General features: G+C 34.9%; 1 protein-coding gene across 1 annotated transcript in view; it reads right to left on the reverse strand.

Annotated features, from left to right (window-relative positions):
* The window catches only part of BRAF (B-Raf proto-oncogene, serine/threonine kinase), a 75,954-nt gene extending 53,596 nt beyond the window's left edge, over positions 1–22,358 (reverse strand). Inside the window, exons 1-7 of the mRNA XM_012720779.1 lie at positions 22,326–22,358; positions 19,766–19,867; positions 14,468–14,731; positions 5,469–5,572; positions 4,560–4,662; positions 1,126–1,274; positions 170–289 (exon numbers count right to left, since the gene is read on the reverse strand). Coding sequence (XP_012576233.1) covers positions 170–289; positions 1,126–1,274; positions 4,560–4,662; positions 5,469–5,572; positions 14,468–14,731; positions 19,766–19,867; positions 22,326–22,358 — 875 coding nt within the window. The remainder of the gene's footprint in view (positions 1–169; positions 290–1,125; positions 1,275–4,559; positions 4,663–5,468; positions 5,573–14,467; positions 14,732–19,765; positions 19,868–22,325) is intronic.
* Between the last annotated feature and the right edge of the window lie 1,424 nt (positions 22,359–23,782).

Genomic DNA, 23,782 nt, shown 5'->3' on the forward strand with positions numbered 1-23,782 from the left:
TCCCATGTATCTATACCAAAAGCATGTAAATATTTGACTGTGTGGTAAATTATGTTATCTGGGAAAAAGTCCTTAAAACAACAACCCAAATGTTAGAAAGGTTTATGGTTAACCAAAAGATCCAAAAGAAACTAGCTCATGTCACCGAACAGCAGGGGTCAAATCATACCCAATAGAATCAGAGGGGGGTGCAGAAGGGGAAGATCCAGATGTAAGGGCGGTCTCTGGTAAGGAGGTCTCCTCCTGTGGTATTGGGTGATGTTCAAAGAACTTGGAGACAAACAGCAAACTGTGAGGCAAAAACAAAAACAAAACAAAAAAAACCTAACTTGTGCAAAACCCAGAAGCTTCACACGCCAGAATATATTATCAAGTTAACAGAAATATGAGATAAATTTTCGTTTTTAGAAATGATGGCTAAATGCAACTTGTGGTAGTATTTTTTGTCTAAAGACTTAGTTTTAAAAAGTTGTACTTTCAAAAGCAATTTTAGAAGATAAAACTATTATACAGCAAATTTCTACATATTAAGAGAGAAAAATCATGCTTTATAAAGGTTAAGGAATTAGAAGGAAAGCTATCTATTGCTAAGTTAGATTATATCATTATACTATAAAGTACAGAATTGAATTCTATTTGCTCAATTGATTAAAAAAATAAGATCTTAACAGTAGTAGCAACAGCACAGACTTAAATAGTTTAATCCATTAGGAAACTCTGGTAATAAAGCAAATACAAATTTTAGGGTATATAGACTTTATATCTTACTTTTAAATAAATGGAGGAAAGGATTAGGGGGAATTGAGAGAGAAAATATAAACTTGATTTACAAAATAGGTGGCAGAATCAGACCCCCCCCCCGACTGTGTTCCAAATACATGCTTAACTTAACTTAAATATCTGTTTTCTTCCCCCAAACTATCTAAAAGTAATTTCTATGGGCAAGGGAACTTTAAGAAAAGTGCTAGCTATACTATATCTTACCAGTTTCATTGTTCAAAAAATTCCCTTTAACAACCATACTAGACAGAAAATTCCCACATACTCTAGGAAATACTGATTTCACATTAAGAACATTTAAATGTAAAGTGATATATAGGAAAGAGATTTATTTTGATTACTTACTCAAGTTGATCATAATTAACACACATCAGTGGAACCTCTGTACTACAACGCTGGTGAAATTTATAACCGCATGTTTGACAGCGGAATCCCTGGAAAAGCAGCTTTCGACAAAAGTCACAAAATGCTAAGGTGAAAAAAGTTTTCCGTACCTGCAAAGTAAAACATCAGAGGATTTTAAGAACTTGCCAAGAAACTTTTTTAAAAATCAAATGATTTATTCTCTTATTTAAAATAACACCTTTAACATTTTCATGTCATTAGCACTACCTTACACTCTAACATAATAAAATGAAACCCAGCAGGTTCAAAATAACAGATGGACTACACATATTTATCTCTTACCCAATACCCAATTAAAAAATTCAGAAGTCAAGAAAATGGGAAATGGATAAAAGACTGGAAGCCAATTTCAAGCTTGACTAGTGGAAACTAAAAGTACAGACGACAGGCAAATGGAAGAAGGTAGAAGGAGGTTAAGGGTAGGTTTTAACTGTATGAAGAAAGAAGTTCACAGATGCTCACCAGTACTGAGACAGAAAAAGAAAGCATAGTAATTAGAGTTACAATGATATCCAATAGAGGAACCAAAAAATCCCCCAAAACAAAAATAAAAACCACACTGGAGGAAGGGAAGGAGTAGAGGAAATGCTGCAGTGTTATAAATGAGCTAATGCCTCATGGAATCAGTAACCAGGAGATGATATCTAAAGCTGACAAAGCAAGAAATTGTGGCTGAAAGTTATTATTCAGTAATATGAAAATAATCCCAAAAAAGCTTAAACAGAAACCATTAGTAGGAAGGATTTCCTCCACAGAGTGGCATTAGATGCTAGCAAGGGAATGGGTAACATATTACTTTTCATTTTAAGCCCCTCTGTACTATTTTAGTAATGTTAGTGTGTATATACGACTTTTATTAAAACAAAAACCAAAAAACTAGTTTGTATTGTATGAAATTCAGAACAAGCATACTTAAACTAACCAGGGTAAAGGAAAGGAAAATCATCTAGAAGACACTAGAACAAATCATCAGTTTGTTGGAGGATTAGAACACCTCGATATACTTTGCAAGCAGTCTCTGAGGTGAAATGCGAAGGGCCAGATCTGAGCACCCCACGTCAGGAGGACGAAGACATACAACCTGGGCTCTATAAACAGAACTGTGCCAGGGAGGCTCTAATGTAAACATTACTGCTGAAAGTGGTTACAAGTATTTGTTTTAGAAAGAAAAAATAGAAACAAAATTAAAAGAAACAACAAAAAAGTAGTGTGTTTGTGGATATAAGCAGAAAATAGAAATAGGATAAAGACATGCCACAATATTAACAATGGGTGACTTCTATTTTGTCCTTTATTCTGCACTATGTACTCTTATATTATGACCCAGGACACAGCTCTATTCCTATAACAATGCTTATCCTGCTGTTCCAGTTTATGTAAATGCTTCTCCTAATCCGTTAAATTGATTTCAATATCCATAGTTTACAAAGTATGTTCAATAAACTCATAGTCAATTGGATACAAAGTTACTTTGAATAGTGTTGCAGAAAAAGAGTGATATCCTGGCAAAACATCCATTCTGACATTTTGAGAATATTTATATATTTTTATTTTTTTTAAGATTTACTTATTTATGCATACAGAACTGGAGTACAGGCCAGAGGTGTAGAGAAGGTGAGAGGATTCACCAGAGGCAGAGTGGGGAGAACAGGCAGACAGACAAAGTACACTGCTGAGAGGAGCAGCAGGCAAGACAGGAGAAGTCTGCCCTGCCATGTGGGTCACCCTGCTGGCCGGGGATTAAACTCCCACTGAAGCAGCTGTGGCCAGTTTTGCAGTGCTGTGCTTTAACCCACTGTACCACCAGGGAGGGGCCCATTTATACAGTTTAAAAAATGGATCATATATTTTTCTATGTATCACTTTCTAGGAATGTAAAAAGGCAACTGCTTGTTTTTAAGCTTTGTTCCTTCTTTTGTCTTTGCATATACAAGAAGCTAGAAGATCTTTAATATTCATATAGCCACTATTAAACAGAGCAAGCATTTTTATATTGCCAGCAAAATCTCAGGAAATAGAGCACAGAAAATTAAAAACATTTTCATTGGCCAGCATTTTGGAGTCATCTGATCCACCCTGCTAACCAGTCATATATTCACTTGCTTGGTTTTTTGTGGATTTTCATAAAGCCCCTAATTGATCTCACTTCATTAATTTACTTAATTACAGTCTTTCTTCCTGACACCAACTTATATTTGAAAACTGCATATAACTGGCTGGGTGTGTATGTAAAGGAGAAATGCGAACGAGCAAGAGAGACAAAGAAGAAGGGGAGGAGTGGAAAGGGAAACAGGGAAGAGAGTAGAAAATCTGTGGGTAAACATTTGAGTAAAACTATAAGGGATATGTACTTGTCTCTGTGAGTATGTAGATCTTTGTCAACAGAGGTGGGCAAAGGAATGCAGCTCTCTTAATCCTAGATTCTCATTATCCTCAATTTACAAATAATCTCGCATTGAGTGTATCTAGATATGGAAAGCAAACGCATGGGATGTAGGCAGGAATTGGTTTTATGATACATGATGAAACCAAGAAGCATAAGCAACATTTTTTTGTGTAGCAAAAAAAAAAAAAAAAAAAGTAGCAGAAAAGCAAAGGAGGACTCATTCTCTAAGCTGAACCCAGAATTTTACTACCTTTCCATATGGTTACTCACACATCTCCCCTGCTTACCAGCCAATTACCAATCATTTCAGAGAAAAGTCCAAATCACCAGTAAGATTTACAAGGACTCGCAGGAGTTAGCCTTAGCTTACCTCACCCTATGACTTTTCCTACATTATTACAACCCATCTCTACCTCTGTACAAGTCATTCTGAATGGATAACAAGCTTTTCTGCTATTTTGTCTGTCCAGAGTATTCTCCCACTCACTTTTCCTCTGCTACTCCCTTTCCATCCAGTCTTAGCCTTGATATTTTTTCCTTTGAGAAGCAAGAGGTGAAGAAAATCACATGGTTCCATTTTAAGTTTAAGAAATGCAAAGTAATGAAGGAAGAGATGGGAGGAAGAAAAAGAAAACTGTGGGTTCACAGGCATAAGTACACATTGGTATGTAGAAAGAGGTCAGAAGACTACATAATAATTAATGTGTTTACCTCTAGTAAGGTATTTTCACTTTTTTTCTTGATATAGTTTTGCACCACTCAAATTTTGTTTTTATAAACATGCATTGCTTTTTGACACTAAAAAGTACAATGATAAAAATGAACTCTTTAGTTTTAATACCAGTTTTTAAGAACAGAACTGTTTTTTAACTTAGGTTAAAAAATTCAATCCCACAATTGTTCAAATATACTTCACCTCCATATAAAAACTCATACATAAGAACTTGAGTATTTTTGACACTTCAAAAGGAAAATGTAAAGTACATACAAAGTTATGTGTTGTAAGTGGAACATTCTCCAACACTTCTACATGTAATTCTTCTCCAGTGAGCCAGGAGATATCAGTGTCCCAGCCAATTGGTTTCTTCTCTCTGAAAGTGCAGACAAAGCCTTTCTTGGTTACACTGAAAACCTTGGTAGACCTCATGCTGAAGATAATGAAAATTGGTTATTGAGGGGCTAGTAATATCGAGGGAGATTTGGCTCCCTGTTCTTCTGTCGTTAGAAATTTAAATGGCAATAAATTAATTTTTAAGTTTACCCCAAATAAATGTATCACTCTTGGACAAACAGCAGGGTAAAGAGATGTACTCTTTTCTTCAAGTCAGCTCCAGAAAAGACCTACAACAGCAGAAAATGGATTGTTCCTGGGGTCCGGAAAAAAAAATTCACAGGTGGGGACTTATCTATCCATTCAAAGAAAGAGTACTCAAGGGACAACATGTCCCAAAAAAGGATTTTAAAAAATAGGGATAAAAATTGAAGGGCCTCAGCACACTGTTAGATATTTCATAAGAGAAAAATAATTCAATATAAGACATCCATTTTGATAAGCCTTTTGTGAAACTATGAGTATGTACTAAAAATCTGTAGTTGAGGAAGAGTCCATTATTCAAATAAGTCACATTCTAAATGGCTGAAAAATTTAAGAACCTCAAACTCTAAATAAAGTCATTTGATGAGACTAAAACATGGTTACTACACAATATTATTTACTGCTAATTCCTCAAAGGGTCTAGGAAATTTCTCGAGGCTAACTTCATATTAATTTTAATATCTTTTCTAAGGTTGACTTTCAATCTTCTAGGTTTGTTACAGATCCTATAGAAAACCCTGAAGTTTAACATCTGAGTTATTTTTTCTGTACACAAAATTTCACATCACATACAAACCATACCCATCCTGAATTCTGTAAACAGCACAGCACTCTGGAATAAGACCTCTCATCATCAGTGCTTTCTTTAGACTGTCCCGGACTGTAACGCCACACCTTGCAGGTACCTATATCATAAGCATGATAGAAATAGGAAACATATGACATGAAAGGACTCACATTTTTTTTATCATATAAAAAACTGAATTAGTGACTTTAGAATGTTACAGTGTCACTATGTCAGATACAAAATCATTTTTAGAGGTACTAAAGGGAAATTATGATTCAAGTATCTACTATTCACCAATTGAAATAGTGACTCTGTAGTGTTTTATTTATTAAACAAGCATAAAAAGAGTAGAGAATATAACGTATCCCTATGTACCCACCAACTGAGATAGAATAGATTAACATTTAAAGCAAAATCAGTTTGGTCCAATATTGTCCAAAGCTCAGCAATATTTCTTCATACTGGCTGTCTGTTCTTAAGAGATGCCTTACTGATCCTGAATATAGCAGGAAAAAAATACTTGTCTTAATGTGTATAATTGATAGTTGTTTAGTTACCTACCATCCCAATTTCCTCTGGGAATCTGCCCTTCCCTAAGAATCCCACGACACTAAAGAGGTTATCAATCATGTACTTCCACTTTTCTGAGTACATATGACATACACCAACTAATCATGTTCCGTACCCCTGGCATTACCAGTGCGTTCAGGGTAGACATAAGACCCAAACCCACCAGTTATTTTCTAAGCTGACAGATGGATACTGGTTGAGAACTTCCACTCTGACTGCAGTACAGTGCTCAAGAGGATAGAAATATGGAGTTCCCAGTGGTCATCTTGGCCATGACATTGAGAGTATGGTTACAGGATGAAGCAGCTAACCAAAGCTCACAATTGAAGTGTGTTCCTCGATCCCTGGCCTCTCAACTGTGGGGTTGCTACTTTCCCATGTTCTTGAGGATGTTGTCTTGGTACTCAGAGTTCCTACTTGTCAGCTGGGTGTGGGGTCATGCGGGGTCCTCTTACCAAGAGCATATGTCCTGGTATGAGGAACATACTGTCAAACCATACTGAAACAGTAGGCAGCAACTAGAATAGATAATAAGCCTTGACCAGCAACACATTACTTCTGGTGTATCCCCGCCAGACTTCTTATTGCTTCGCTTAGACTTTGAGCAACCTCATTCAAAACTGCCACCAGGGAGGTGACAATCAACTAGGGGCACATGAGCCAAAAGACAAAGATACAACAGGACTGGTCTTGTGAGGAAACTACAACTGGCTCCCAGGCAAAGCAGTAACTTCAAAGAAAGAATTTAAGGTTTATGGCATTGCTAAAACTCCCAAATTCCAGAAGGCTCTACACAGGGAGGATAATTTTTTCCCCTCAATGCATCAGAAAGATACGTTTATGGGACACCTATCCAGATTTTCTCTGTAAAAATTCTTAAAAACGTTTTCCTTGCAGAGTGTATAAAATCTTTCTTGGGAAGCTCAGAATTTGGGCAACTCTCCCAGGGCTATCTGGAGGCAGTTCTAGGGTCTAGTTCTCAATAATGATTCTTTAATAAACTCATTTACTTTTGTTTGCCTCAATTTATTGAAGGGACAAAGCTAACCTAGGGAGTAGAAATGAGATTGGGAATGGGGAGGAAAAGGGACACTGAAAAAGAGATAAAAAGAATCTTTCCATATACTTGAAGTTATCCCACCTATCCAGGACTTTTCCACAATGATGCTATAAGCCCAGATGCATTTCAGTAATTTGTAACTGAAAAAGAATAACCACTGTGGATTCAAGTGAGAAAGTGGGTTCAGGACGGGTTTTTACCCAGGAGAGTAGAGACAGAAGGGATGTGTTAGTAATAATCAAATTGAACATTTCATTCTTTCAAATCACTCATTTGTCAACCAAAAGTTTAACAAAAAAAATTGGGAATCTTTACGCAAGAGGGGAAGAAGTGGAGTAAAAGTAAGTATTGTCAGCTGAATTTAAATAGCAGTATATTTATGGTGGAAACATCTAAAAAGTCAAATTAATATCTACTATTTAAAATAACATGAGACAGATTTCATATCAATATAATCAGGGACAGGCTTATCTGGAAGTATTTGAGATTGGACTGGTACAGTTAATCTTTATTTGTGGATTATATATTTACAAATTTGTCTATCTGTCAAAATTTATTTATTTATTTATTTTGAAAGAACCTTTTTTTTTTATAAGAGATTTTATTTATTTATGTATACAGACCTGGGGTGCAAGTCAGAGATGCAGGGGCCATGAGAGGATTCACCAGAGACAGAGCAGGGAGCAGAACAGGGAGACTGAAGAACACTGCTGAGGGGAGCAGCGGGCAAGACAGGAGAGGTCTGCTGTGCCATGTGGGTCACCTCTGGGGCTGGGGGTCGAAATTGCACTGAAGTGACTGTGGCTAGCTTGCAATGCTGTGCCACCAGGGAGGGCCCCCTGCTAAAATTTATAACCACAAAATCAATACTGGCAGGGCTTCTGTACATAGGAACAGTGAAGTGTGCCCAGTACTCATCCTACCCAGCAAGGTGACGACATTTCTTTTATACTTATAGGTAAAGTAGTATCAGTTATAAAACATTTAAGCTAATGGGCTCCAGTCTCCTGTAAAGAACCAACCTGTCTAGGGTCCAATAGACAAAGGCCAGCTTTGGCTCATTTATATACCAGTAACCCTGTATTTCTCCTAGAACAGTGGTTCAGTAATCACTAATTCAGTGTTTCCAGTGACTTTATAGTGAAAATGAATAGTGAGAACTGGCTGTACTTTGAGAACTAATGAACTGGAAAAAAAGCTCACTTTTCCCTTCTACTTTTATTTTGCTTATTCTAATGCAAAAATATCCTAACTGGCAACATTATCTTTATAGGTCACCACAGAAATCTTTCTAATGAAAAACTTATTTGTGCATGTGTATGTGTGTGTATACATGTCAAAGATTCCCGAGACACTAATGAAAGACTCAGATAAATAAATAAATCCAAGGGTTTCTCTGGAACCAGATTTGAAAGCCCATTCTAAAATATATAATCTTTGGCTCACTTGTTTTCTTAGTTTTCCCATTATTTATAGAGCAAAATTCAAATTTCACATTATAGCATGTAAGACCATCAGTGAACTGGAGCCACCTACCCCTCAGTTCCTCTGAATTTTCCCTCATGTGCTCCTGAAGTACCATCTTTAACTATAGCCATGCTCCCTTGTTTCTTTGCACAGGTTGATCCCAAGGTGTATGTATGTAAGTTTCACTATTGGCAAAAGTCTGATTTTCCATTCTAACACCCAGGAAAAGCAATCAATCCATTCTCATTTCACTTTTGTAGGTTTAACTTTTGGATCATTTGCTCTTTCATTGTAGTGACTATTCAACAAATTGACGGGCCACTGAAAAGATTAGAAAGACCAAAAGGAGCCTCCAATATATATAGGAAATTAGAAAATAAAGGCAACATCTGAAGGATAAAGGTGAACTTCTTAATCATTGGTGTTAGGATGAGAACCAAGAGAGGGCAAAATGTTCCTTTATATTTCCTACTATATACTGGGGCACACTCCAAATGGATCAAGATTTAAATGTTAAGAGGAGGAAAGAACAAAGCTTCTATAAGAAGTGGAGGAAAATATAGCAAGCTCTTTATGATCTTCAAGTGAAGAAGTCCTTTAAAGCATGAATAAGTGCAAAAGAAAATATTAAAATCAAGCACATAAAACTAACAACTCTTAAGATGGTAAAACAAACACATACACTACAAACAAAATCAAAAGACAAATGAAAACTGAGAAAAAATTTGCAATATAATAGGCACATAATCTTCCTGATATTAAGAAATTCTGAAAAATTGAGAACAAGCCCAGCAACCCAACAGAGAAATGGGGAAAGGACATATAAGACAGTTCTTGAAACAGAAATACAAATGTCCTTCATTAAAAGGTGCTAATTCTTTTTGAGAACTCGAGAAAAGCAAACTCAAATTTGCCAGGATAATTTTCAATGATTTCACTGGCAAAAATCTAATAGACAAGCAAAAAAGAGCCTCTCTTTTGCCTCCCTCGGTCCTCTCCTCTTTCTCTCCCTTTCTCCTGCAAGTAAAAAGAGATACCTAAAATTGAATGCATATGAACAAGGGTATAAACAAGATTTCCTGATGTAAATAACATCTAAAAAAATCACCTGTTAAAAAAATGAAAAAAAAAAAAAAAGAGAGAGAGGGTGGTCTGTTTTAAGGTTTAAAAAAAGACTAAAGTAATTTTCAAAAGAACCAGGTTTTGCTTTCTCTCCAATTCCAAAATGAAATATTCTTGATTAGGCTATCCAAGTAGTAGCAATATATCTTAAAAATATATATATATGTATTAGAAAACAAGCATCTTACTTAACAAAGAGCTAGAAATCAGTGCAATATGTGAATATCTGTCAAAGGAAAATTTACATAGAAACAAAAAGTATCAGTCTAAACTGTCCCATATCAGTTGTTAAAGTGAATATAAAAAATTTTCCATAATAAGAACTTAGAAATGTCTTCAAATTTCTAAAAATGTGGTTTCCCATGATACCCTCTGTTGCCTAAAGTGTGGCAAAAAATTTTAGGTGTCACATTCTTGAAAAATTAATAAAAATGCATTTTATATAGATGAATATAACGGTTATGTCTAGTATATAAAATCTACAACTACACTGTTCTATACATAACTCTGTTACACCTCCTTGTTCTATCAATTACTGGAGAAGATGTGTTGAAATCTCCCACTAGCAAAGTGAATTTGTTCATTTATATAGAATTCTACTGTTCTATATATTTTGAAGCTGATGCTATGTACACTGTGTTTAGAATTCTTATGCCTTTCTACGAAATTGTTTCTTTAAAGATAATTATTAAGTATGAGGATGGTTATCTTCAAAGAAACAAATTCCTGGAAAGACCTATCATCATACTTAATATTTCTTTTTGTCATTAAAGTTCATTTCACATGGTATTTAGATAGAGCTACAATTCTCTTGATGCAGTCATTCTTTTTTCATTCCTTTTTAAACTGAGTTAATATTAGTTTGTAATACTGTTTTTCAGGTGTACAGTTTCTCATAAGAAACAGATTAACTAAGGTATAACTGACATATATAAACTGCTATGATTTAAATATATAATTTGATTATTTTTACACTATCTACACTCACACAATCATCACTACATTCAAGATAATGAAATGTTTACCTTCTGAAGGTTTCCTTGTGCTCCTGGTGTAATTAATTCCTCCCTCCTGCCCAGTTCCAAGCCCAGACAAATACTGATCTGCTGCTTCCTGTCACTATAGAAGAGCTTGTTTGCACTTTCTAGAATTTTATCTAAATATAAAGTATATATTAATTTTTGTCTTTCAGCGTAATTTTGAGACTTAACTATGTTGTGTATATTAATACTACAAACCACTCACCTATGAATGGTTACTTGGATTATACCTAGTTTGGGGTAATTACACATAAAGCAACTAAGAACAGTTTTATACAAATTTTTGTATGGATGTATGTTTTCTTTCTCTTGCATAAACACCTAGGTATAGAAAGGCTAGATCATGGGCTAGGTACATGTTTAACTTTGTATAAAATTTCAAACTTGTGAAAAATTGTGGTAAAATATTTACAACTTAAAATTTACCATCTGAACCTTTCTTAAATATCTGTATTAAGTAATTTCCCACTGTTATGAAACCAATCTTGAGAACGCTCTCCATCTTGCAAAACTGAAACTGTATAGACATTACAACAACTCCCCATCACCTCTTCCTCTAGGACCTGGCAATCACCATCCTATTTTCTGTCTTCATGAATTTTGCTATATAAGGGAAATTATATAGCATCTGTCTCTGTGTTTGGCTTATTTCACTTCATATAACATCCTCAAATTTTATTAATGCTGCAGAATTTGTCAGAACTTTAGTCTTTTTAAGGCTGAATAATAAATAATCCATTTTGTTTAGCCATTTATTTATAGGAAGGCTGATTTTACATTTTGACTATTGTGAATGATGCTGCTATGAATATGAGTGTACAAATTATCTCTTTGAAACTACTTTCAGTTTGTTTTGAATATATGTCTAGAAGTATAACTGCTGGATCATATGGTAATTCAATTCTTTACCTTTCTGAGGAGCCCCATACTGTTTCCCACAGCCATCCTACCATCTTACAGTCCCATCAACAATGCACAAGAATTCTAATTTGTCTACATTCTGCCGTCAACACATGCTATTTTTTCTTTTTTTGATAGTAGCCATTTAATGAGCATGAGATGGTATCCACTGTAGCTTCTGATTTGCATGCTTCTGGCAATTAGTGATGTTGACCATCTTTTCATGTATTTGTTGGGCATTTGCATAAGAAGTATCCGTTCAAGATGTTTTGTCTATTTTTCAACTGTTTATTTGGAGTTTTCTCTTGCTGAATTGTAGGCATTTAAAAATATATATTCTGGATAGCAACCTGTTATCAAGTATGACTTGCAAATATTTTCTCCCATTCTTTGGGTTCCTTTTCACCCTTGTTGTGGTCTTTGCTTCACATAAGTATGTAATGTTGATCTGAGTTTCAATTTCTCAACTTTTTCCTATGTTATCTGTGCTTTAGGTGTTATACTCAGGAAACCGCTTCCAAAAAAATCCAGTGTCACGAAGATTTCATCTATGTTTCTCTTCTCATTTTCTAGAGTTCACTAATTCTCCTGTCAATTGAGCTTAATCTACTAATCGCCTCATCCACTGAGTTTTTAAAAAAATAGATATAGCATCTTAATATTTATTCTGTAATATGTTGTAACCATCTTGACATACTGAGTTTTTTGAAAGTACTGCACCTGGCTATCTCCTCAAGTCACTATCAATATGTTCACTCTTTCATTTGTCCCTAGTGACAACTTTCTACTTTTCCTTTCTACTATCTAAATTTTTGTAGCTCTATTATGAAAAACTTCAAATGGAAAATTAGAAGAAATAGTAATTTAACATCCAAATTTTCTCTACCTGAGATACTAAAGATTTCTTTTAATATTTATTTTCCTAACAGGTTACTTTCCATCATATATTCGAAAGTAATTCCCAAAGTGACTGATTAAGAGACAAGTCAGAACAATGGTTACTTTTGAAAATGGGTATCAAATTAGAGAGGGCACAGGTGAATCCTCTGAAGTACTACAATGTTCTACATCTTGATTTGCATGGCCAAAAGTGTTAAGTAGATAGAGCTGTACACTTAAGATTGTAGACTTTTTTGGAAGTGTTTTTTCAAAAAACAGTGGAAAAAGTTGAAAGCATCATGACAGATTACTTCTAACTCCATAATAACACAAACATGAAACTATGTTCAAAATTTCCCATTTCAAGAATGCCTCTTATATGTCTTGCCTATCCTAGTTCTAAACCAGGATCAAGCACTGCATTTGACAGTCATGTATCTTCTGCCTTATTGAGTATAGAAAAAGGTTTTTGGTTCTCTACAACACTAAGTCTAGGACATCTGTCTTATAGGGTGTCCACATTCTGAATGTCAAATTGTTTCCTCATGGTATTTAACACTTTCCTTTCTTCCCTATGTAAAATGGAAGACCCAGAATTTAATAATTAACACTAGCTTTTTTAGCAAGTATACGTCATAAATGGTATTTATAGCCCACTGGGTTTGAAATTTTAGGTTCACCTAACTGTTCTATTTGTTTCCTTTTTTAGGTTTTTAAGTTTTTAATTTTTTGTGTTTTAAGTTTTTTAATTCACCGATGGTAGACTGTTTCCTACTATAGCTTGTAACTTGGGATTTGAGCTTTTCAATGGGATATTATTTCTGAATTACATGAGAACTAGATGGATCAAGGGAAAGTTTGCCTTTGTTACTGCCCAGTGCTGATGACTGCATGACTACTCTATCACTAGCTGTTCCACTAATTTCTTGGGTTGAGTGCTCCGGGACAATGTGGTAGTATAAGTATGATCCCCACGCTATGATGACAACAAGACCATAATGAAGAATTCACAGGGAAAAGCTTAACCTTTATTTTGAGCCTGGGCAAAACCAGACAAGTTCCATTACTAGATAATAATTTAACCCCTTAAATAAATTTTCTTCTATTTCACCTTTCAGCCAAAGGTAGAACTATTCAAAGGCTCAACTACATTTTCAACTACCTCTGTGACACTGGGTGAAGCTTTGATTTCATAAGTATTCTCACACAGTGACACCACATGCCTTTGTTGCACAGAGTGATAAACTGACTCCACTGGAGTCACTAGCGCACAGGTCAGCTAACTTTTCCCATGAAGAACCAGTATTACTACTAATGCTATTTGAGGAAAAAAATTAAAAATAATTTGTATATAAGAAATAAAATGCCTTTTTAAAACTTAATTTCAAAAAAAACGATATAATTATAAAAAAGCATATGTATACAGGTATGTATACAGGTGCATTACTTATTAAGTCCACCAAAAGCATTTGTTGCACTTAAGGGTTATAGATCACCTATAATAATTCTACAGATTTCCTTGCTTTTAATATTACTTGTAGAATATAATGGTGATAATGATCAATAATCAAAAGTTATACAGACAAAGAGAAAAATATCAAGCACAGTTAAAAGTCGAACATATAATAAATCTGAATAGGAATTTCTCAAGGGTGAAGAACCAATCTCACTAGCACGATGAACAAACAAGCTCAAGTCTTGCAGTTCTGATTGATTCTGAGCTAGTACTTAAGGCTTGAGTATCATTCAAGTTTGGAAGACGGCTGACACGTTAAATTTAACATAAAATATAGTTTGTTCCAGTCAAGGAATATCAACTTGGTACCTAAGAGTTACATCTTCTCCATTCTTGTGTGAAATGCATGCTTCCATTTGCATGACTACTGAGTATGAAGTGATAATATATTTAATCTTCAACCAGTGGTCTTTCTGAAAAAATACAAAGAAAAGGCATTGATATTGAAAGCTGACTCACCACAGTCCTCTGTTTGTTGGGTAGGAAGACTCTAACAATAGGTTTTTGTGGTGACTTGGGGTTGCTCCGTGACACATCTGTGGGAGTTTGAAAAACTGAAAGAGATGAAGGCAGCACTGAAAGGCTAGAAGAGGAAGAAGACGTGACGGTGTCCGTTGATGCAGAGCTAGAAACAGAAAAATCAGTTCCATTCCCCAGGGATTCCAGCAACTGCTGTTCTCTTTGTTGAAGGGCATCTAGCTTGCTGGTGTATTCTTCATAGGCCTACAAAATAAAGTAGACTTACATTGAGTCTGGACTTTTTCCTGAGAGTAAGAAAAGGAAATACGAAATTCAAGATGTTGATTGCAATCCTTTTATAAGCTAGTTAGCAGGATTTTAAATTGTAAGTCACAAAATAAATCCAGAAGTACTGCAAATGAATACTTTTACCTTTAATTGGTAAGTCTTTTGTTGTAAGGCACTACATTACATTGTGCAACTGACAGATACATAGATTATTTGTGAATACTCTAGACTATTACATATATGCCAGATACATATGATGTCTAGAATATCCATGAATATTAATTATTAAAATGTAGCACTTGCAATTTTCTGGTCAAATTGTGACTGAATTCCAAGCCACATATCTAAAATAAGATTAAATGTTTTATTAATAAATAATAAGTAAGTTACAAGGATAAGTACATCTCCATTAAAAATTCCCTTGTTCCATAAAAGTTGTAGGCAGATAAAGTTCTCTATTGATTCCTTCCTTCCCTCTTAAACAGCAGAAAGGCTGAAAAGAGATTAGTGAAAAACCAAGAGAGATTAGTTAAAAACCAAGACTCAGGAACACATTGCCAGGCATCATTTCCTTGACCAGGCTTAGAAGATATGTACCTGCCAATTTCTTTCTAGTAGAATAAATACTTTATGAGTCTCACTACAGATCTCTGATGACCTCCTTCCTTACCAAATACTTTTTAGAGAACAGAATTTTATTTGAAAAGGTGGCTTATATCCTGTAGTCAAGAAATTCTGGGTCGCTGTCCTTCAGGTTATCATTGTAGCAGTTTCATTTAACTAAGTTATAAAGTCAAATGAACACAGGATAGGTATCTAAAAAATAAGAATATTCAAAAGAGAATGATTTTAGAAGTAGAGAGATGGAATAAATTAGACTATGTGGGTTTTTTTTTATAGTAGTGGCTATTACCCTTCCCCACACTCCAGTTTACCATCTCTCCCTCTTACCCCAAACAGATGTGACCCTAACATCTGTGACAGGTTACAAGGGAGAATTAAAGATTAAAAAAAAAATTATTTACTTATACAGGCAGAACTGGGGTACAGGCCAGAGGTGCAGGAGTGGTGAGAGGATTCACCAGAGACAGAGTGGGGAGCAGACTAGGCAGATGGACAAAGTACACTGCTGAGGGGGGCAGTGGGCAGGTCAGGAGAGACCTGCAGCGCCATGTGGGTCACCCTCCCTGGCTAGGGATTAAACTCATGTTGAAGTGGCTGCTGGCTGCGGCTAACTTTATAGTGCTGTGCTTTAACCCACTGCGACCCAGTGAGGGCCCAGAGTTAAAGATTTTAACATGGCATTTCCCACCTCTCAGGGAGTTTATTACTTGGTTGCAGAGAAGCACATGGGTATATTTTTATTTGTGAAGTACTTTTTTATGAAAAATAAAGAATGTTTACGATGCACGTGAGAATGTGAAGATGGAAGTCTTAAGAGATTCGTCTATAGATGGATGGTGTCAGTGGAGAGAAGATAGGAGAAATTCTGTATTTATACATACAGGAGAAATTCTGTAACAAAGGAAGGAGGTAAGAAAGTTCAAGACGTTGAGGAAAAACTGTAGACTAGTATACTGAATGTCACATAATACTTGGACATAGAAGGATTTATTATATATTTATGGAATTTAAATGAAAAATAAGAGTACAGAGAACTAAAACTGGGAAAGTAGACAAAAGAACCAAATTGTAGAATGTATACAGCATGCTATTAAGTCTGAACTTCACTCTCCATGTTAGGGAGAACTATGAAAGGTAGAAAGGAATTAAGAAATTCATTCTTCAAGCAGTTGTTATGCTAGATTCTACCATGCAATTTTGAAGAAAAAAAAATTATTAAAATGATTTATTGAGATAGAGGGCCTAAACTACATCAAAATGTTTTCTCTTTTACAACCTACCACATGGCCTATCCTGACTCTGAAATGTCTTTCATAGTGTGTCAGGGCATAACAACCATATCAATTAAAAATTTTCAGAGTTATACTTTTCTTTAGCTTTAAAACCCAAGAGCTTACTTAAGGGCATCTCTTTCAATCTAATCCACTTAATAAGCATTCAATTATTCAACAAATAAATATATTGAGCATACAATAAAAATGTATACCTACATGAATTATAAAGGTATAGCATACATGTATATACGTATATAGCATACATATGCATGTAGCATACACTGTGGCTCAGACTGTAAAAAGAGAGACTGATACACTTTGAAGATTATACAGTCATGTGTCACTTGGCAACAGAAATAATTGAGAAATGTGTTCATCACTGTATAAACATCACAGATTCTAATTACATAAACCTAGATGATATAGTCCACTGCACACCTAGCCTATAAATATAGGCTATAAGCAGCACTGGCTTATATACAGTGTTGTTTACTGAAGTGTCCTTCAGCTATGCACATCTGTACACATGCATATGGGAGACAGAAGTTTCTCCCTGCACAGATTAAATCTTCTTACTTACTGTCAGCTGAGAAAGTACACTTACTACACATAGGGAGCATTGGGAGAAAAGTAAATGTAAACAATAAATTTTCTGAATGTTGTTTCTTTAACAAAATGTTAGCCTTAAATTTTCAAAATGTACTATCCTTCCATTATAGATTACAAGCTATTATTTTATTGCATTTATTAGTAGTTTTTTCTTACATGTGAAACATTTACTTATTCCACTTCTCTTCATCTTCACAGCTGCAATCCACCTTATTTTGCACCTGGGTTGGCTCTTTTGACCCACTACATAACCTCAGTGTGGAAGCTGACTACTCTCAATAATCCTGTCTCAAAGAACACTAACCATCTTATCTCTAAAGGCTCTACTTTCAAAAGCCAGTGATACATTACAATTCTTTACAGAAGAGTTGCAAATGACAACCAGGTCTCAGTCTGGAGCCCCCTATCCTCCTGCACACACCCACATATCCCAGCTTCTTAAATTTCATTCAACTACAACATTAATTTGGGCCTTTGTTGTCTCCCATTTTTTGCATCTTATCATGTCAGGAATCCCACTGGTAATATCGTAGATTCTCTGCCTAATTCTTGTCTACTGATCACCTTATCAAGTATCAATTTTGGGTAAAATCTACCATTTCATTATTCCATTCTTTCTCTTCGGTTACCTATATATTGCTGTAGAAAATAATAAAACGAGGCCAATTAGTTTCATTATCAAGTCATGGAATTTAGTCTTAAGGTTCTCTGACTCCTAACTTTATCCAATAACCTTTGACTCAGAAAACAGCATTACCTTCAAATTCACTCTGCAGATTGTTTTTGTAAGCAATTTCCTTGTCTTACCTCATCCTTCTGTTTTAAACTTAGTACTAGCACTGGGAGTGCAGGGTCCTTCTATGAGGATCTCAATATATCTTGCTTCCCTCTGTTCTTTTTCAACTTTTTCTTTCTTTGTTTTCTTACCTTACAAATATAAACAAGTCTTCCCACAAGTCTGACCAGGACCACCACCATCACCACCAAAAAATTCCTGTGTTTCTTTAAGATGTTTCAGATACAAGATACTTTCAGGAGGCAAATTTTCAAAACCCCATTCCTTCTCATCAAAGTCCCACTCATTTATCAAAGTCTAATTCAAACTCTTGATAAAATCCAAGAGGTGGTATTCCCCCCCCCATCTTCTCTTAGACTATTATAACACTTTTCTTTATTTGGCTATTTTTTGTATGAAGTAATTTTGTGAGGACTGAATGAGGCAATATAAAAGAAGTCATTATAAATATTACCATATAGCAAAAAAAAAAAAAAAAACCAAAAAACCACCCAATAAATACATATTTTTTTAGCAGTAGTAAACAGTACCAGCAATTCTTACTGTAGCTATTTGATTTCTTAGCTGAGTTTTGACAGGATTCTACTAATCCAAGTACTTGTAAGCCCACATGATACTTATTTTTAAACTAAAAAAAAAAAAAAAAACAAAAAAACCTAGAACAGTTCATGTTAAGATGACAATAAGCCCAAACTGATTTATAGAGTCAATGCAATACTTATCATTTGCAGAAATGGATGTAGTGACCTTAAAATTAATATAGAATGACAAAGGTCTTGGAATAACCAAAACAATCATGGAAAAGAACAAAGTTAGAGAATCCACATTTCCTGATTACAAAAGTTGCTATAAAGCTACAATAACTAGACAAGTAATACTAGATAAGTACACATATAGAGAACAACATAACAGAGTAAGAATGCAGAATTATTGTTTTATATGTCTGGTGAATTGATGTTTGATAGCGAGACAAGTCAAAGGGGAAAGAAAACACTTTCAACAAATGGCCCCAGTAAAATTGGTATATCTGCAAGCATAAGAATAAATATGAACAACTATCTAAGATCACAGTCAAAAACTCAAAATGGATCACACAACTAAAAGCAATAGCTAAAACTCATGAGAAAACCAGACTGATTATGACTCTGGATTAGGCAGTGTTTTCTGATAAAAGAATAGCTACCAAAAGCACAGCAATCAAAGACAAAATAAACAAGCTGGGCTTTATCAATATTAAAGTCTTGGTGTACCATATGGCTTCACTGATACGTGGTACAAAAGGAAACAAATGAAAGAACTAACAAAACAAAAACAAAGTTTTAGACTGTGAGGCCAAGATTTGTTCTGGAAAAAAGAAAAAAAATCTAACAAATTTTCAGTATGGCAACTAATTTGCTGACTTCCACAACAGAATGTTTTCTCACCTTCATTAAAATAAGTTTTTTAACCAGTGTAATCTTTTGAAGTTTATATATGTTATTTCTCTTAGTTTTAGCATTCTGTAAATTACAAGCTATGATATATTTATATAACAAGTGAAATAAAAAGAAGTATAATAAGGACAAAGTAATTCTCACTTTTTATATCTCCTTCTAGCCCACCCCAAATAGCAGTGTCAATACAAATGATTTCTATGAGTTAATTTGTTTCTTTGCAAAATTCCTACAGCTAGTATGCAACCCTTACCTCCAGGTATACCACACTTACCTCCAGGTATATTGATGGTGGGTTGTGCTCCCCGCCAAACTTGTCCAGCAGGGCCTCTATATGTTCCTGCGTCAACTTAATCATTTGCTTGATATTCCACACCTAAAAAATATTTTCAAAGAATTTACATAAAAAATATTCTTTAAAATACAAATTAGAAATGCTTTAATATTCCATTAAAATATCACAGTAGCTGCCAGTATTCCTTGAAATTAAGAGCTTAGAAACCTTAGCGATCACTTAGTATAGTGTTTTTTCTTTTATTATTAAACATCTTTAAATTTTTTCTATACTAATAATACAGCATCTTTTTCAGCTGTAACAGATTCATGTTACAGTATTGGTATAGTGAGAATAAATGATAGAAATCTCTTTTCACTTTCCCTACCTTTATGGGCGCCCTGACAAAAGATAAGTGCTGTTTACAGGTTGCTATGAATCCTTCCACATCTCCTTTATACTCAAGTAAAAAAAATAAATATACACATATAAAATCAACACACATAAAATATTACATATAAAACATTTTAATAGTAATGTACCTCAATTCTTGGATATACAAATAATATACATATTTTATTCCTTTTAAATAATATAAGCATCATTTAAAATAGTTGTATTAAGCACACATTCATTCATTTCATAATACTGTTTTGATACTGCTTGTTTCAAAGGTTTTCAATGGTAACCTGAATTTTGTGGACATAAATAATTTCCAAAGAATCAACTTGCAGATTCTCATTAGCTCTTTGTACACTTCCTAATTGATCTGCTTGAAGATTAGTTTTTTTCTTTTTATTTCTCTCTTTTTAAAATTGCCACTTTGGAATTCTTCACTGTATAAAAATAAACCCTCTTTTTCATCTCAATCTTACTAGGTACACTGTTTTGAGCTATGTAAATTCCAGAGAATCTAACAAATAAACAGGAGGAGGAAAAATGCCTAGAGAGAAAAGAGAGAAAAATAAAAAGACCTCATTTATCAGTGAAACAAATTCTTGGCAAGGCTCCAAGCCTTATCCATTTAGCCAGCCATCCAACCTAGAATTCAGAAGCCCCGTGGTTACAGTACAAGTATATATTAACATGTTCAGGATAAGTAAGTAGCCAGATTTTTTTTCCCTTCATGAAAAATGAGTCTAAAATGTATCACAACATACTAGAAATTATGGCTTTGTAAACCACTTAAAATTGTAATGATAAAATATAAGGTAAATAAATGTACCATGGGGGAATAAGTGAGCAAAGGGGTTTCAGGATTTTTTTTTTTTAAATAATGTCCTTGCTGGTGAATACAGCCTATTGCATTTTTTACAACTACAAGCAATGCTTCTATGAGTAGTTCTCAACTAACTTATTGGGCAAAGATGCAGTTTTTAGCTAGCAAGGTGCAGGATTCCTGGACTGAAGGATACACACATTAAAATATTTCATAAAATATGCCAAATGGTCTTCCAAAAGAAAAGTACACCAAGACAAATTCTACCTGCAGGGTAAGAGAGCACCCTTCCCCCACCATCATGACAACACAGCTTATCGAACTTCTAAGTTTCTGCCAATCTGAACAGGGAAGGGTGATCTTGTTTTTAAGTGTATTTACCAGAGTTGGGCATTTTTTCATGTTTATTTGCTGTGTCAGTTTTTTTTTTAAATAATTCCCTATCCAGATTCTTTCTCCCTTTTATTCATTTATCGTTTCTTACGCACTTACAAATTAAGACGACATTAATCCTTACTCTATAAATGTTGCAGTCTTTTCCTTGTTTTTCATTTTATGTTTCTTTTGTTATATAAGTCATGCCATCCAAAGTCTGGTTCACTGAGAAGTAGTAGCGTAATTTTCTGGAAGTTTGTTAGAGTGGCAGAAATATAGGCCCCACCTGAACTTTAACAAATGAGTCATCTTAAAGCTTGAGAAGAACTGATAAGAAGTTTCAAGTTTTTTACTACAACCAGATACAACAAGATCTTTTGTGATCCTTTGCTAATTTCTTTCTTTCTTTCTTTCCTTTTTAGATTTACTTATTTATGTACATAAGAGCTGGAGTGTAGGCAGAAGGTGAGGGCTGAGAGGATTTACCAGCGACAGGGTGGGGAGCAAAACAGGCCGACTGACTGAAATACACTGCTAGCGGGAACAGCTGGCAAGATAGGAGAGTTCTGCCATGCCATCACGTGGGTCAGCTCCCAGGCTGGGATAGAACTGGTGCTGCAATGGCTGCAGATAGCTTTATAATGCTGAGACTTAACCCCAAGAACTATCAGGGAGGCCCCTTTAATTTCTTATATACCCTGAAAATATTAGGTATCTTCTTCTCTAGTCATACTTAAAATCACAAGATCATCTAATCTTGTGGTTTGATATAATAGCAAATGTAGACTGATGAATCCTACATTTTTAAATCTACCGTATCCTTCAGACTTAGTCCTACTGCCTACTGAACATCTCTACAATAATTAAGTCATCTCAAAGTTATTATGTTCAAAGACTAACTTCTGACCTTACTCCTCAATCTTAAAACTTACTTTTTCTATATTCTGTCTCAGAAAATGACAATACCTTAAGTTGCTCAAATGAAAACTTTAATACCATCCTCAAGTCTTTTTCTCATCCCTTTACATATATCTTCAAATCCAAAATACAGAGTCATATGAACACTTTCTCTAACATTGGCAGTCTTCTGTAAGTCATTATTTCTCCCTTAGTTTATTCCAATAGTATCTGAAATGGTCTTTCCTGTTTCACTCACAGAATTGGTACAGTAGCTGAAGAAACCTTTTAAAGCTACAGGTTCAGATCACATGGCATTCTTTTGTTCAAAAGACTCATATGGCTTGCCAAGTGAAAAATCACCAGTCCTCAGCAAAGCCTACAGGACAAAACATGACTGGCCCTCTGCTACCTGTCTGTCTTTATCTGTTATTGCCCTCTCTTCACCCCACTCAACCACACTTGGCCACACTGCACATGCCAAGTATGCAAACTCCCAACACAGGCTCTTTGCATTTTGGTATGTCTTCTTCCCGAGATGCTCTTTTTCTAAGACAGCTACAAGGTTTGCTACCTTACTTTCTTCACCCACGTCTCTATTCCAGGTCACCCTATCAGTGCACCCATCTCATTTAGAATGGCAATGACTCCGTGGCTCCCTCAAAAGCCCCCAGAGCAAGTTTGTATCCTTTCCTTTCTTTATTTTCTCCAAAACACAGAATTATCTTAATATATATAATTTTTTTACTTTGAAAAAGGTATATGCCTTCCCCATTCCCCAGGAGAACAAAGGCTAGGAGGGCAGAAATGTCTGGTTATTTGATATATCCCCAGAGTCCAGAATGGAGTCCAGCATATAGTAAGCATATATATATATGGTACATATGAAGAGTTCATATATATATATATATGTACCATATATATATATACCATATATATATATGGTACATATGAAAAGTTTATCAACCAACCAGAAAGACTCGCTTTACAGTCAGAATTTGATATCCTAAAATTGACTGTGTTTTATCAATTGTTTGCTATCTGTGTACAAAAACATATTTTGTTATCTTCTGTCCCCTCATCACATATCTTGGTACCTTAGTCACAACAGCTATTCCATTAATGGTGGAAACAAGATTTAACTAGTCGAGAATAGGATAAGACAGAAAAAATTAATACTAGTTTAGTGACTCCCTCTAGTATAGTAAATTAAGGTCTTATATCCACAGCATTTTTTTTTTTTAAATCCCTCCAAGGTCCAAAAGCTAAAACCCAAGTTTAATTAGGGTACAGAGTCAACTTCCCCTCTCCTGGGCTTCCATGGAGAAGATCTGAGGTGGAGCATGAGCAAAGGGAAAATGATGAAACTAATTCTATTAGAATGAAATTCTCTTGCTGGGGAGTAGAAAATGATAAGAATGGTTAGGTGGAGCAAGGCCAAACCATGAACGTCTGGAAGTCAAGCTTCATATCTCCCCAAACAAAAGTAAATCTTATAGCCAGAGAATGAAGACAAATCACTTTAG

This window comes from Condylura cristata, unplaced genomic scaffold (assembly GCF_000260355.1).
Source record: "Condylura cristata isolate star-nosed mole 26May11 unplaced genomic scaffold, ConCri1.0 scaffold00005, whole genome shotgun sequence".
In the NCBI taxonomy this organism is placed as follows: domain Eukaryota; kingdom Metazoa; phylum Chordata; class Mammalia; order Eulipotyphla; family Talpidae; genus Condylura; species Condylura cristata.